The 16,512-nt window shown below is 41.6% G+C and overlaps 1 protein-coding gene across 1 annotated transcript in view; it reads left to right on the top strand.

Annotated features, from left to right (window-relative positions):
- Positions 1-578: 578 nt before the first annotated feature.
- OSTN (osteocrin) overlaps positions 579-16,512 on the top strand; it is a gene marked incomplete at both ends in the record, with an annotated part of 66,143 nt that continues 50,209 nt past the window's right edge. Inside the window, one exon of the mRNA XM_079539731.1 lies at positions 579-704. Coding sequence (XP_079395857.1) covers positions 579-704 — 126 coding nt within the window. The remainder of the gene's footprint in view (positions 705-16,512) is intronic.

The following is a 16,512-nucleotide window of genomic DNA, read 5'->3' as shown; positions in this document are numbered from 1 at the left end:
AGAAGAAAATGAATCTTCATACTCTGTTCACCCTGGTTTTACCTTTACTCCTGATTTTTTTTTTTTTCTTTTCGCTTTTTTAAGGTTATGAACAATCCTTGGCACTTACTTTGTGACATTAAGATGTTTTTAGAGTAGTGTCACATAGCATCCTTTATGCACTGTGCTCTTGCTTTCCTAAGGGAAGCTGGTCTCAGTCATGTGGGTTTTTGTCTTTGTACTGGCCAGGTCAGGTAGAGGAGCAGTAAGTTTATTTCAATATTAAGCTGTCAGCAGATTAAAGCAATATACTGTAAGGAAAAGGAGGTTCCTGCACATTATTAAGTCTTTAGTTTGGGATTAGGAGATTTTAAGACACATTTAATTAAACAGAGCAGGGACACCTTTATAAACCTGGAGTTGGGGTTAATTCATTCCCCTAATGTGTTCCACTTCTTCATTACACAAAGATGAAACAAATTCCGTGTTGTACTTGGGGAACCCTGGTAGGGAATGTGGAGTTTCATCTGCAGACAGTTCAGTGCACTGAGAGGACATGATTAATAACTGTGTCAGGGGACTCTTAGTGATGGAATGAAATGAAATCAAGCTATGTCTTACAGCAAACCATTCCCACTCCAAGCATTTTCATGGAGATAATACCCTTGCTGAAGGACAGGAACCAACCTGATAAAAGAGACCCTTCAGAGCTACAGCAACATGGGGTAAGAGGAAAGGAAGATCCAAAAGTTGTCAAGAATGAATGAATAATGGATGATAGGTGATAGGTGTTTATTTGACTTTGTACTTGGCATCTCTTGGACTGTGCCTTGTTTCAGTTAAGTGATGTTGGTCAGTGTGTGCTTCCCACTTTTGCCTTTTTCTGGACCCAGTGGCTCAGTGTTCAAGTAATGCAAGATTTGCAGAAGAGAATACTGAATTATTTGTGTTAACAGGTGATGGGTGTTTCCTCTGTAGGCCTGAGTGAATGTAATCCTGGGTCTTAAATTGTGAATTTAACATGAAATGCATAATAAAGACATTAGAGTATCAGGATAAGTGAATGAATCGATAGCGTCTCGATATTTAGCAATATTTCAACAAATATTGTTTTGGGGATAGAAAGACAGCTTTTTTATTCTTTTAAGTAACGTATCTAGAGATCTTTAAATCCAAAAAGAACCATCTTGCTTCTCACAATGCAGCTCTGGCAGTTTTCTTCTTAGTTCTCTTTGTACTGGGTGAGGTTCTGTATATGAATAAAGTGTCCTTTCCCAAAAGGCATCTGCCTTGATTGAGTTGCTCGGGGAGGGGGTCTGAAGTCAATTCCAGTTTTTAATCAGTGGTGTGTTTTATAGTTTCCTTTTTTTTTTTCCATTGTGAGCAGCAGCTTCCAGCTGTTGAAAGACCCTGTGTATACCTGGAATGGGAAGAGTATTCACATGCTGCTTTTGGTCTACATCCTAGCTGTCTTTATTTGGTGGGCTGAACAGCATGAACTGAATGTTCATGGCAGCCCAAGCTTCTGCATCCTTTACAACTGTTTTCTCACTTCTTTTTCTAAATATCTATACAAATCTGATATGAGTTCATGGTGTAGGCGATCGCAGCTGGCTGAATCAAGGATGCCAGAGAAGTCCAGTTTTTCAAAGCGTTCCTTAAGAAGTCATCTATAGTTAATGCACCATCAACAATGCTTTTGGTCAGAACACTTCAGACACATGGAATTTGGGGAAAATTTTAAGCTGGGGAGGAGTCAGGATTTGGCTTTGTGTAGTATTCTGGATGCAACTCAGAACAGACTTCATTTTCTCCTAGTTGTTTTCTTTTTCTCCTGTTGTTTTGTTTCTAGCATACTAAATAGCTTGTTTATAGCACGGCTGTGTCACTGTTGACATGCAGATCTAGACTCTGGCCCTGCAGATAGTTAAGGAAGGGAAATAATGCCACCTTATGTCCTGATTTGTCACTGCCGAGCCTGATGTTTCAAGTCGGATGTATTTTCAGCAAGGACTGTTTTGGACTATGTTTCCCCTGGTTTGTGGAGTTATTTCCACTTGGTCAGAATGGATATGAGATGGATGTGGAATGCTTAGTGTGTTGGTAATGGTTTGGCTTCTGCGTTGCCTGAACTGCAGAACCAAGTACAGATTAGCCTCAGAGGTCTAACATCAAAACAGTGAATATTCACATGAAATTCTTCCTGGGTTATTAGTAAACGAGGCAAACTTTATAAATGCAAAATAAATTTTGGGTTATGTTGCACTGATTATAAAATCTACGAAATGAACGTAAGTACTGTAAAATAAGTGACAGTAAAAGTGAGTTGCATCGGAAATGTGCATTTATGGACAGAAGTTTTCATTACATACACTTCTGTATTTCTGCTATTTGTTTGGTGTTTCACACAAATGTGGATTTTTTTAGAAAATATGGCTGCGATCTGAAATTAAACAGGGATATGTTTTTTTTTTGAAGTAGTTCAAGCATTAGGAGCAAGCAGAGCAAGAATATGGTCAGGTTTGAAATTAACATTTTGAAAGGGTCTCTGATTTATTTTTTTTAAATCTCAATCATTTTGTGGGGAAAATAAGCAAGATTAAGGAAATAAGGAATACAATTGAAGTATTTTGTGTATGATTCTATGTGCAAAATACTTTGTTTTCCTCATTTGCACTCTGTAAGGGAAATTGGCATGCTGCTCTAAATTGACACACACTCAAATGATAAGTTTGAAAGAAATGCAACAAAATAATAGAAATATTAAGATCCTCGTACTGAAGGATACCAAGAGGTCACAGCTAAGGTCTTAATGTTTATTAAAAAATCAAGTGATCAAAATGAATCATGCTGAGGAACTGCTGCAAGAGCTAGTTACCTTCAGAAAATACAGATGTGTTTCCTTAAAGACAGTGAGTTCAGTCTTGCAGTGGAGCGGATGTGTTCTTGGTTACCTGCTAAATTTGTTGACATATGGAAAAAAGTACCACAGATTGGTGTCTGTCAGCTTTTTCAGATTGCCACAGTAGAATGCATTAAGAATAATTGTGCAAATCATAGCTTTTGTGGTCAAACTGAATTATCTTGTATGATTCTCTAGAATTGTGGAATCATTTTCTGTTTGGACCAGGCTCTGAGCACCTGATGAAGCTGTAGATATTCCTGTTCTTTGCAGGGGAGTTGGACTAGATGACCTTTAAAGGTCCCTTCTGACTCAAACAAATCTGTGATTCCGTGAATCAGGGCTTTACGCAGGACTGTAATTGAGCAGAAACTGTTCTTCCAATTACTCTTCATTTCCCGTGTGCTAACAGCATGCCTTGTATCTTACAATATGGAGAGGAAATATGGTCCTTTCCTGCTGAAATGGTACTCAAGGAGTATTTCATTTCTCTAGAGAAAAACAGCTCTTGATCTCTCAGTTTTACTACAGCATGAATTTGTTTTTCCTCGTGCACAGATTGCATAGTAGGGGATTGCTGTTGTCTAAGCAACTTCTTTGGGATGGAATCCTTTAGAGAGAATGAAAAAAGAATCACTTTCTTGCTTTTGTAGTTTCTTTCCAGGGTTTTGGCATCACCTCTCCCTGTGTATCCGCTGTGCAGTTAGGAAAACATTTTACTCTGCCTTTGCTATCTTTATGCCTTTGTGGTTTCCTCACCTTCTTTTGGATCGAGTTCATTTCTTTTGCTTTTCTCTCGAACCCTTATCTTCCTTGGTTGAATAGAGCGCTGAAACAGTTGGCAAACTTTGGACATCCTTAATTATCATTAGTAAATTGTTGAAAACACAGTGGACAATTGATAGTCTGGTCTTTGGAGTGCCATTAAAAGAGATTAGAAAAGGCTGTTTGTGTGCGTTGTACAAATTTGTTTGTTTTCAAGCACTGAGAGTATAATGAAAATGTCCCAGCCAGGCTCAGCTGTTGCCGTAGTACCAGCCAAAGCCTGGGACATGCGGGTGAAGCATCGTTGTTCTGGGTTACCCAGGGCCTTTGGGTTACTGAAGCTGGCCCTTCTGAGTGGAAGACTCAAAGGCAAAATGAAAGACGAGTGCAGGCTGACTGCCCTACCTCTCCTTAAACCTGTGCAGGAATGCCTGCCTGTCAGTTGCAAGTGGATTCTGAAGGCACGTATGCAAAAGGACATCACTTAATTATGTAAATCAATAATATATTAAGTGAATATCTCAAGTGGGTATATGAGTTTCCTCCAGCAAAAATCAGTAATGAATGCTTCGTTTAAGAATGCATGAAAAAATAATAAAGATTCAAACATCATCCAGGAAGTTTCAGTTGGTGGTAATGAATGTTCAGCCTGTTCTCTGATAAATAGGTTGTAATGTGGTTTTGGTTGTGCATTTTGCCTGATGTAAAAATATATTCTCTTATTGCTGTGTGCAAGGACTCATCTAAACATTTGGTGTCAGTAATGTCTTATGTCTGAGGAATTTCCCAGCGTAAAACTCCCAGTGTAAAGAGAATGTGGTGAAATGAAAGGACTGAGGGGGAGAAGGATGGAGCCCTGTTGCTGTCTGAAGTCTTCTGGCTCTGGTTAAATTACTATAGAAAGTTATTTCTGGTTTGTATCTTGGTTGCATGTGTCAAACAGGAGTGATGTTGAAAACATCCATCATGCTTTGTAGAAATTCATCTGGCTTTTTCTTTTACATTGCCCATGTGTTTCTAGCAAAGAATCTGTCACTTCATTTTTGGATTCACACATGAGTTTGAAATATTGAAGTGGAGCTTGACTAAACGTCTTAAATTTCTCACTTTCATCAAAGTTCTGAGTGGCTGTACTTCAAACCAGCAATACTTTCTCTCAGGTTTCCTTGGAAGCATGCCGACCTCTAACAAATGCTTACAAACATGACTTTCAAGGTTCTCACAAAGCCTGGTTGGTTTTGATACAGTTTCTGATAGTGTTTTGCTGAAAATTTCACAATTGTCTTGGTTGTAGGTTGTATTGTCCAAATGCTGCACAGGTATGTATGTAATTTTAATGTATGGTGGGATTAATGAATGTCTGGAGAGAGTTTCAAGCTCCTCCAGCAAAATGAGTTCTGTGAGTTCCAGTATTGTGTTTATATTGTTGGCATTTATCATATGGATATGGAGAAGAGCTGGTCCTGATTTCCCCACATGTGAAGAGTTAGGATGGTTTTTGAAATAGAGGGGATGTGCATTTTGCTGACCCTACAAACTGCCAGACAAGGATATATAACACCACCCAGTATTATGAATAGCATGGAGAAAAGCTCATATACTGGAAACTGAGGGTCTCCTTGCCAAAAGATGCTGTAGCAGCTAATTTTTACACGTGTTCAAGAAAAGACTGGAGAAGTTCAGGAAAGAGAAATCCCGTCAGGGTTACTAAACATAGAAAGCACCACTCTGGCTCAGGAAGCGTCTGAGCTGAAAATAGTTGGAGATGGGTTGAGTGTAGAAGTATCAGACGTGTCGTGTGGTCTGTCTAGCAGCTGCTGTGGTCACTGCTGAGGCCAGTCTACTTGGTTAGGTCAATATTCAATCTCATCCAATATAGCGAGCGTTCTTATGGTTTCTATATTAAAAAAAAAAATCTCTTAACCTATTTTTCTCATAACATTATACTCTAGTTTTATTAAATACTGAAATATCAGGTGATTGGGTGTGGCTTGACATATTTGCATCCAGAGCTGAATGAATCCCTGCAAATTGCGGACTGTTGGGCACATAAGTGAGTCTAGATTTGATGCAAAATTTTTACTTCTTTATTTGGACCAAAACCACGCTGTACCAGTGCAAAAAAAAATCGTGTTTGTGCTCGCTGTGCTTTTCTGTGTGTCTGCTATGCTTTGGGCTCCAAGGGAAGTTCCAATGTGAATCCCAGAGCAACAGTTTAGAAAGCTAGTCTGCACTCTGTACGCTAATAGGACATTGTGTACAAATGTAAGCACTTTTTAGCCAGTGTACCAGCATAATATTAATTAATCCACTGATTAATCTAAATTTGATAGACTGTCTGACTACCTAGTACAGTGACAGAGATGAAGACGCATTTCTCCCTTTCTGACCTAATATGCAGGCAGTGACTTTCAGCAGAGGATCTGAGTATCTGCTGGTCAGTGTGTGCTTGCTTTGCTGGAACAGTTGTCCTGAGAAACCACAGAGAGAAAGATGTTAGAGGAGGGAAAAAAAAAAATAAATTCTGGCCTGGTGGCTTGATTAGACAATAAGAACATGAAAATATGTCAGGTTGTCAGTGAATTCCCAGGGTTGATTTAGGCAGAGAAACTGTAATCATCAAAGTAAGCTTCAGAGGCAGGAAGAAGGTTCAAGCAAAACAGGCAGAGAAGTAGAGCTTGGTCTATTCCTGAAGGTCTCTGAATGGCCCCATTGCTGCCCCTGCACACTTTTGCACACACCCTGCATACACCCAGCAGTGTCTGTTTCACATGGCATTGCACGTGATGCAGTTCTTTGGTCCTTCCTCTTTTTGTCCCCCTAATCAATTTTTTCCACTTTCTTTTGGGAAGAAAGAAGAAGTTGTGAAGGGAGGGAGAAGCAATTTCTTTTTAATTGCTTGTTTGTCCTTGTCTGCTCTCCCATCTTTTCACATTTCTCAGAGTAGAGCTGGGGGTGTTTTTGTCTCTCTTTTCTTATTTTCACTAGTACTGATGGGGAAGAATGACATTTTCTGCTTGGATGGAAACCAATCGCTTCCCCAGACCCCCTTGAAAAAGCTTAATTTGCTCAACTAGTCAGTATTCCATCTTCATTAAAAACTCCCAGACTGGAATTTGGGTTTAATCCTTTGACTCACGTTTTTCCTTTTCTCTTCTGCCTTCCACAAACCCACTTATGCTTCCCAAAGTACTTTCCTTACCTCCTTTTTTTTTTTCTTTTTTTAATTCCCATATATACTCAAGTTACTCTTTGCTTGGGAGTAAAAATGACAAAAAAAAAAAAAAATAAAAAAAAAAAAATATATATATATATATAGCCCTTACTCAACAAAAGCAATTAAAATATACCCAAAATAAATAAATAAGTAACTGGAGAAAACAAGCTGCTAGTTTATTTTCTTCTGTCTTCCCCCTAAGGCATGAGGTAATGCCAAACAATTCAGTGTGTGATGCAACTGCCTGATGGACATTCAGCAAATCCCAACAGTAGTAAAGACAGAGTTTACCCAAGCACAATTTGGCAGTGATACCAACCTTCCCAACAAGAGGCTATTTAGAGTCACAATGTGATGCATTTTGAACGTTTTCATTCAGCACAGGATTTAATTGCTCGCTGACAAACCACCTAGACGTTTGTGCCAGCATGTTTGTGACTGGAATTGTTTGCTGTCTGTGCATTGTTTCTGTACACTTGCTCCTTTTTCTTGCAGAGCTGTTCAGTCACCAACTGAGAATCTGAGGCAGGAATGTGAATGCGTACCTGTAGTACTTGCTGATTGAGATGGGCCAGAAGGGACTTCACCCCTTGGTTACATCTTGCGTCTTCCATTTTTCTACTGTTATTTCATCCCAGCAATCTTTCCCCTACTGCCAGCTTGCTCACAGAGGTTAGTGGTGAACGGGATATGAAGATGTAATTAACTGTATTATCTTGACATAGGAATGAGAAATTGTAGCACAGAGAGAGGTTAAATGTCCTGTTGAAGGATATAGAGATAATCTTTGACAGAACGAGAAGTAAACACAGTTCCTGACTCAGTGCCACCAGGGTGATTTAGCACACAGATGGGCTTTAGGCTAGCTAAGCCTTTGCTGCAGCACAGACACAGCACAGCCTGGAGTTCTCTCTGCATTTCTGTATTTCATTCTTACCTGTCTCACTGGAAAGTCTCAAGGTTGAGTTAATTCTACCAATTTAAAACACCAACACTTTAAAAGCTGCTTAACCTTCATAAAAACCAAGTCATACTCTCAAGTTATAGGCCTCAAAGGCATATTTCAACACATTAGTGAGCTGGGGCCTTGATGTCTGTTGAACATTTTGGTACCTTGTACAGGAGTAGCTTTGTGCAGGTCAGAGAAGTGTGATGGAGTTATACATGCAGCTCACAGCTTTATTTCATTAGAACTATCCAAGTAGATGAGTCTTATCAGTATCCTTTCTGAGGTGTTAGCAGTGAATTGGCATTTTCAAGCAACTAAAGCACTGAAGTAAAACAAACCCATTTGTTTACCAGTGTGAGCTTGCAGGAGTCTCTGTATTTGTTGGTACCTCAGTTTCTCCTGCCAAACAGCAGCAGTGATGATTGTATTCCTTTGTGAAACACTCAGAAACCAGCTGATGCTAGACTCCTTGCAAGTGGGTGCTGTTAGTCTGCAGGAGGTTGCTGTGGATGCTGATCATCTGTGTACAGAAGAGATGGGAAGAGAGTCCAAACAAATCCCAGGCTGTCCTGCTTCCTGCAGCCTCCCTCCCATCGCACACAACTTCTGGTATTCTTTGCTTCTGTAATAATTAGCAAATGAGCCAATACAGAAGCACTAGCTTGGGTGGACTGTCCATTCCACGAAGCTTCTAAGTTCTTGTATTTTTTTGCTTTTTTTCTTTTAAATCAAGGTAGTGTCTCAAATATGGTGCATGTGTTGACGTTGCACGGTATAGAGCCACCCACTCCTCTATCGGGTGTTTTGCTGCCTTTGCATAGGAAGTTACTGCAGAAGCTTGCTGCTGGGACATTACACTTTATGCCATTTTGTTGCATGGCAGGAGTCCAGGCCAGCACCCGCGAGCAAGTCAATGTGTGAGATTAGTTTAATCCTCTCTCAGAAGCCTGTGATGGGGAGGGGAAGGACAATAACCCAGTGCCAGCGTTTATTTTGTCCACAAGTTCAGTTTGAATAGAGAGGAGAAGGTGGTGGTGGTGGGGAAGGGAGAGAAAAAGCCTTCCTAGAGTTCATTGGGTCTGGAGGGGTGCCAAGCCCAGGGGGCGGCTCACAAATGTGGGCTGAAGAAAAGCGGGGAAAGAAGAGTGGAATGATGATTAGAAATCACAAATGAAAGAATCCCAAACAGGGGGAGAAGAAAAAGAAAACAACAAAAACGTCTCTGCTTCTCTGAATATTTGCAGCAAGGAAAAAATTCCTTGCTTTTTCTAAGGGTTCTATTCATTAGCAGATGCACTTGCTGTTTTGCCAAGGGAAAAGGAGCACCCTGTGAACAGTCCTTCCCTCTCTCCTGGGGAGGCACCTACTGGCTCAACCTTGGGGCGAGAGAAAGTACCATCTCTCTTCTACTGAATCCTCTTTTACGGTCCTGCTTCTTATGAGGCACTTTGGTTTCTCCCTCCTTTTGTTCCAGCCCTGCCCTCACTGTCTTATTTAAGCCTGCTCCCCAAGGTGCATGCAGCAGCCTTCAGAGGGACTGCTTTCCAGGAGGGCTGCTTGTAGTCTGCCTCTTCCACAGGAGCTGTTCAGGAGCGTGTTTAAGAGACAGCAGAGGTCACCCCCAGCTTCACCTCCTTTGTGACGCTCATTTTACTCACATAGCTCAGCATACCTGCAGCCATCTGCACTTCCCAGCATTTTATTTTTCCTCCTCACACATCCTTCCAGCTATCACAGGCCCTGGTGAGAAATAAAAAAGCACTGCATATCCTGCCCGTTCCTTTATGCAAAAAGCAGCTTGCAGGTAGGACTGTGTTCCCTTGGCCAAGCTCCCGAGCCCCATCCCGCCGTCGGGGCTGACCCCGCTTCGGGTTCTGTCTCCTGCCTAAGTGGAGCCAGCAGGGAGGTTTTGTCCCCCAGCTGAAGCTTAGACCGCAGTGCAGAAAGCAGCTGCCTTCGCTCCCCCAGCCTCGCGCTCCGTCTCCCCTGCGTCCATGCGGGTCCGGGCGGGGCGCCCCGATAGCGCCTCCTGGCGGCAGAGCAGCGCTATGGCCATCAGAGTTCCCCACCCCCCCCGCTGATGGGACCATGTGCAGTAACACTTAAATCCAGCACATCCTAGCGTGACAATACAAGACACAGCTATCCTGGGTTTTCAATTACTTCACAGGAAGCTGTCAGGAACGAAATATTCCTGGAACAGCCCACTAAGTCTACGGTTTAATTCCTCTGTATGTTTTTCTAAAGCAATCTCAGATTATAACTCTGAAAGCAGAAATCCAGGGGGTGAAAATTGCTATACACTTCTCTGGCAAAGAGTGTATGTGCCTGGAAGAGGTAGAGAGAGAAAATCCTATGCTGTTCTTACTGCTCAGCTCTCCACTGAGAGCAGTCTAGGAGAAGGGCAGGTTAAATTGTGTAAGATATGAGCACTGATTTCAGATGCAGCCTTTATGCATAGACAGTGTTAAATACTGCATAAAACTCAACCAATGACTTTATTATAGGTGTTTGTTTTTTTTTGTGTATAACAAGCTTCATTGTTGTTAGCCCTCTTGCACGAGTCAGGGGCATACATTGTGTCTTAAGGCAGTCAGCATTAAAGCCAAGGTCAGGATGCTGTCTTTAACACTGCAGACATTTCAGGTATTTCGCTTGATGAATACGTTCAGCTGGGGACTGGTTAAACATCCAGCTTTGCTCTTTGTTTTCCCCCTTCCTTGCTAGACAGCCTACACCAAATTCCGATAGTAGTAGCAGCTGTGAGCAACTTGGCATTTTCTTTGTGTGGCAGCAGTCCCTTGTAATCTGTGTTACTTGTATCAGTGTCATGAGCACAGAATGTAATCCTTTCTTGCTAAATTAGGCACCTGCAGACCTTCTCCTTCTAACAGGGTGATTAAGGCTTTGCCTCCTTCCAGCTCTATTGAGTGAAGGGGTAGAAGTACTGGAACTGCGTGCTGATGCTTTGTTGTCTGCTTAAATAAATGTACAGCAGTATTTGCAACCACTGTCTTCTATTGCTATAGTTATATTTATTTTGTTTCAGTGAGTGTTACTATAGGCCTTGACAAGTGTTGCAAATGGACAATTGAGTTAATGTTGCTTTTCTGATCTACACATTAAATTTCAAAACACATCGGAGCTGTGGACAAATGTTAATGTTATTGTAGGGGAAACTGAGGCACAACAGAGCTATTTTCAGAACTGAGAGATTTTAGTTATTGGTCTTATTAGGAGCATGTGTATGCTGTATTACATCACACAGAACAGAAACACCCAGGGTAGTATCTTCACCCATCAAACCAGCTGCCTTTGGTCCCTTTTTTCTCTCAGCAGGTTGTATTTTTGTTTAGATTTCTCCTCTAACTGTCTCTAGAGAATGCTACCCCCACAACAGCACAAACAGTTTAATTTTTGAGTGTGAGTTTTTTCCCCTCTGATGCATTCATCATGTAGTTCAGCCTCCAACGCATGGGGCGGTTAACAAGGAGTATGTCACACCAGGTACAACGGAGTCCTCTCTCAGCTGCTTGCTGCTAATCTGCACTGAGACCAATGTGTGTGGTTATCGAGTCACTTTTGTACATCAGAAACATCTTGGGAGGGAGTGCTGTTGATGTCAGCTAGCAGTAATTTCACCCAATGCCCCTAAGAGATGCGATGGACACAAACCAGGACTCTGGAACAAATTGTTCTGTATCTCATCTTTAGGCTCTCGCACCAGCCAGTCCACCTCATAACACGTTGTAGAACTTCGGGACAGTGTGCATAAGTATGCAGCACTTTTAATCTGCAAACTGAAGATAACAACAGCAGCATCTTGGCTGAATCACATCCCTCCATGAGCTCAGGCACTGGGTCTGCTTTTGTTCATGTTTCTGTATCCTGCACAGCCTGCTGTACCATGCAGGTTTAGCTGGTGATTCAGCACAGGTGCTGGACCTGTCTTTGGGGATGTTTGTATCTGCTCCTTGCTGTTTGTGACAGCTGCTTAGATAACCAACACAGCCCTGCATCTCCCTGGCCACGAAAGCAAAAGCATTTATTTGAAAAGCAGTTTATTGAGGAGTGTTTATAAGGCTTCAGATTGATTTCGAGAGGCCTTTCCTAATAGTCATTAAGAACTCATTGAACAGAGGAATTGCGGCTGTGTGACAAATTGTCTCAGGGCTGTCACACAGGGGCTTAATGTGACCTGTCGCGTGTTATTTGGGCTCATGAGTGATGGAGGGAGAGAAGTTCTGGAAATGAGAAAGGGTATTTAGACAAGGATAGCCTTGTTATGGGCTTTTGGTTTAAGTTTAAGTAAAAGTCATTTGAATGGCAGGCTGTTAGACTGGCATTGGACCCACGGGCAATTTAAAACCAGCAGTTTTTTAATCATTAAAGAGAGTTTGAGTATCGATATATGTGTTCAGAAATACACTGGTGTAATTCCAGGAGCGTTCTGCAGTGTGAATGGACTCACTGCAGTGGGAGAGGATTTGGGGTGTGACTTCACAGTTGGAAAGCATCTAGAATGAATGAATTGTGGAAAGATTTTCACCCTGTATTAAATCTGTGTATATAAGCACACACGTATTTTAGCCAACACATATTTTTCTGTTCTGTTTTCGTCTTTATGATTGATTTCTAATTTATTAGGGGCTGAAAATTGTCACAGGAGAAAAAATGATTACTTCAGTGCAGACAGAGGGCTGTCTGTTTGATTTAAGGTCTGTTGTTATGAGTGATGGTGTTTGCTCCCTACAGCTACTATACGTGCAAGCAAACATAGAATTATGCGGTAGACACACTACATGTTTATTAGTTTTTCAAGGCTAACCACAAATAGAAAATGAAAAACAGAGGGGAAATAAACTCTTTTTCTTCAGGCTTGCTTCTGACTAATGCAAGGAAATATCTCTAGGCTGGTTAGTGATTCATTGTCCACAATGAAGGGCCCTGACCCAGCCTGCTACTTTTGCTTGACGTTAGCCATTGAACTGATCAGACCTGGTAATTCCCACTCTCATTATCTTACCAAACAAATGTCAACACAGAGTAATTATTTGCCACTGTGCTCAAAATTCTAGCTGTGGCCCTATCCCACCTTATCAAGGTAGCAGAAATACTCTTCTGAGTATTGCACATCACCACTGTGAGTCCCAAAAGAAAAGAGGGGCAGTCCTTCATGGTCTTCCTCTCAAAGCTGATGCTCAGGTTCCAAAAGGTTCCTTTGCTTCTGCCAGCTTGTGCATGCAGATATGACATCTAAAATTTCAGAGGGATAGAAAGAGTCAAATCCAGCTACTTCAGCCACAGAATGTGTCTCAGTAGCTTGGATATTTCTCATTGCTCCTTGCACTTGTCGATTTGTGATGCACAGCTCCTTTCTGGATGCTCCTGCATCTGGCAGAGGTTGCCTGTGTATGCATTACACATACACACGTGGAAAGCCATCAATGCTTTTCAGCAATAACTTTGTGTTGTATGCAAAGACTTTTTCTTCCTTAAGAGGTAGTGTGCTTCATATTTCAGTTCACTAAAGTCAGAGCAGTTCATGCCAAAGAGATCAAGAACCTAATGGAAAAATCAGTCTTGGAAAATGTTTATTTGGAAAGGGTTACTATCACACCAGATGGCTGGCATTGCTTTGCTTATTAGATTTACTTGTTCTTGAGAGTGATGGAACACTTCAGCAGATCAGCAGCATTAAAGTAGCTGAGTGGTTTAGGTTTCCCCTTTGTTCATAGGTGAAAGGCAGAGGAAAGAAACGCTTTAAGAGGAAAGCAGCAAGATGAGAGTTTGCTGCTTGCCAACATTAGATCTGGAAAAGATTTGACCAAATGAAGGACTGGCACTGGCAGATGTCAGCTTTGCCTTGGGGAGAGTAGAGTTAATTAGAAAGCCAGAGCCAGCCTTGCAAAAATCACTTCTGTGTTGTCATATACACCAAATAACCCAAAAGAGTGTGGTCTGTCTCCATAATAGTGACTTGCAGGGCCAAACAACACTTCTCCAAACCTTTGGCGAACATCCATAGAAATAATCTTTAAACAGATGCTGTCAACGTGAAAAATCATTATATGTATTTGTGTGGAGATAGATGTCTGTATTAACATTCCTAACCTGTGTTACTAAAATAAACTCTTATGGCTTTTTTTTTTTTTCTTTAAGCCCCAGTGACTCTTTGCCGTCTCTGTGGTCTATTTGCCTCAGCACAGTTTTGTTCCCCTTCGACTCATCTTTTCAATGACAGCACCAGGAAAAACAAAAACTCTTGAAGTCAATTTAATTTCATGTGGGACCAAAGGTGTATTTGGGGACATCTTCCACTAACAACACAGTTCCAGCTTTCCATGTGTTAGGAGTACTTTTCAGTTGAATTGCTACTGAACCCTTTTTTTTCTGTTGTCTTGTCACATGGTCAGATGATCAGTACCACATCTCTGTGATGTATTTTATTATACATTTCTGGGTAGTGATTACTTGGGTGATAGTATTGTTTTGTCCAAAATATAAATGAACTGTTTTGTGGGGCTATCTTCATTTTTCCCCTGACAAACAGAATTCTTCAGACTTAATTTGGTCTTTGCCTCACGAGGTTACAGTCTGAAAAAGAGATAAGCTGGAAAAAAAGAAAAATAAGCAAATGGAAACAGAAATTCTATTAAGTATTCCTGAAGTGCTGGAAGGCAGTTGTTGCCTATTCTAAGGAAGGAATATACTCAGGCCCATCTCCATCTTTGTCTCAAGATAGCAGATGCGCTCGGAAACCATGTTTGCTTCTTTTCCAGGATGACCATAAGCTTAATTCTACTGTGTGATCTTAAGATGAAAGGTAAGGTGTGAGTGTGCCTGGTCAGCACACAGAACTGAACTGCTGCTTTGTCTGCTGGGCACTGGTAGTGATTTGTGGTGCAGGACCCTTGGCAGGCTCCTCCTGCACTTCACAGGGAATGAACACTTGTGAGTCCTGTAGCACGAAGGGTTAATGAACGTTTGTAAAACGTTCTGAGATCCACGGCTGTAATGTGCTGTGTGATTTCCTCTGGGTCCTCCTGCCTGCACCTCCGTAGGATTCACTCCTTGGCTCTGATCTCCTTTTCTGCATTCGCCTAGTCGCTTTGAGTTTGCACATTTCTGTTTGGTGTGTGGAGCTCAGGACTTGGTGCTGGCATGAGCTGGTCTCATCTCTGTGCTGTTCAGCCCAAACTTAGAAGTCCTCTTTCTGAGTGAGGGTTTTGGGGAGTCTCACCTTTAGACTTAGCCTTGTCTGCTCCTGATTCCAGAGACTGCTCACTTATCTCTGGTTTGGAAAACTCCATTTTTCTTCATTGCAAAGAGCTGCTCTGTGTGCCTGTTGTGCCAGCTTGAACTTCTTCTGCTGGTCACAGTAATATCTTCTTACTCTAAATCTGCTTTATCTTTGGTTGTAAGAAATACTGATGCAGTGAGAATTTCTTGTATGTTACACTCTCTGATTATCTCACAACTGAGCTTTTTCCAGCAGAAACTTGCTGGTGCGAAGGCACTGATGAACTGGGTGGGGGTAGCACTGTGCTCTGAAGATCCTTGGATACAGCCAGCACAGCATGTTGGAGGTCTGCAACCTTCTCTGACACCAAAGGAAGAGTCTTGTTGGAAGTGCACAGTGAAACCCCCTCCCAGCCTTCTTCCTATGGTGGTGTCAGCTATTTAGCTTAAAGCATCACTATATTTAAATTAAGAAATACTTCCACTTAATTTCCTAGAAAAAAACTGCTTTGATTTCTTAATGTATTTTCTTACTGAGCTGCGAACTCAAAGGCAAAAGCTTGCAGGTAAAGGATAGTTTAAACAACAAGAAGAATACTAGGGCAGAGCTATTCAAAGCAATCACAACCAACATTTTCACTGGCATCAATTCAGGTAATTGTTGTGACATGTATGTGACTTACAGTGAAAAAATCCAGCTCTGGATTTAGAGCAAGGGTGTTTAGATAAAGGTATCTTTGTGATGGGAGCAGACCTTGTTAACAGTCTGTGGCATTTATGTTCCTCTTACATCTTTGGTTTATGATCAGAAGCTCTCTAGTGGGAAACACAACTGCAGTTTTTCAGTATGCACCTGACAACATTTTGTTTCAGTGAGTTTTTATCTGGCTGTGCTGCAGACTGAGTGCACTTATAGCTACCTCACTTGATCTCACAGTAATCCAGTTCCAACAAAGCAGGGGTGTCTGTCCTCTTTTGTTGCCTTTGGGAAGGATCTAGGAAGGTTGGAGAGAAGCCCCAGGGAAACCCAAGTCAAAGCAAAACAGGCTAATGTGAAACAGCAGAGAGCACGTGCACATATCTGTTTTGTTTCTAGCTGCTCTGTTCCTAGAAAAGATTTCTAACAGAAAGTCAGCAAAGTTCAAGTATGGATTTATCAAGAAAAGTGTGGGAACTGCAGCATGGGATGTGTTTGTTTGGATGGGGCTGATGTCCTGGGTTATGTTCTGTCCCTTTCTCATCATGAATTCTGTGAAGGGGGGACAAGTAGTGAAGAACGTGATGATGCCATGCCCTCAACGAGGTTCACTTACCATTGCCATAGAATGGTTCATAAGCAGACTGACTTGAAATACTGAGTTTTATTCTTGTCAGCAGAACCAGTCACAGGTATTTACCATCCCTAAATATTTACCATATTTACCTTTTCATGTTTATTTGAGACTTCTCCTTTTAATC

The sequence above is a fragment of the Tetrao urogallus genome (genome assembly GCF_951394365.1).
Source record: "Tetrao urogallus genome assembly, chromosome: 9".
Taxonomy (NCBI): Eukaryota; Metazoa; Chordata; class Aves; order Galliformes; family Phasianidae; genus Tetrao; species Tetrao urogallus.
This window is presented reverse-complemented; position numbering and strand designations above follow the sequence as displayed.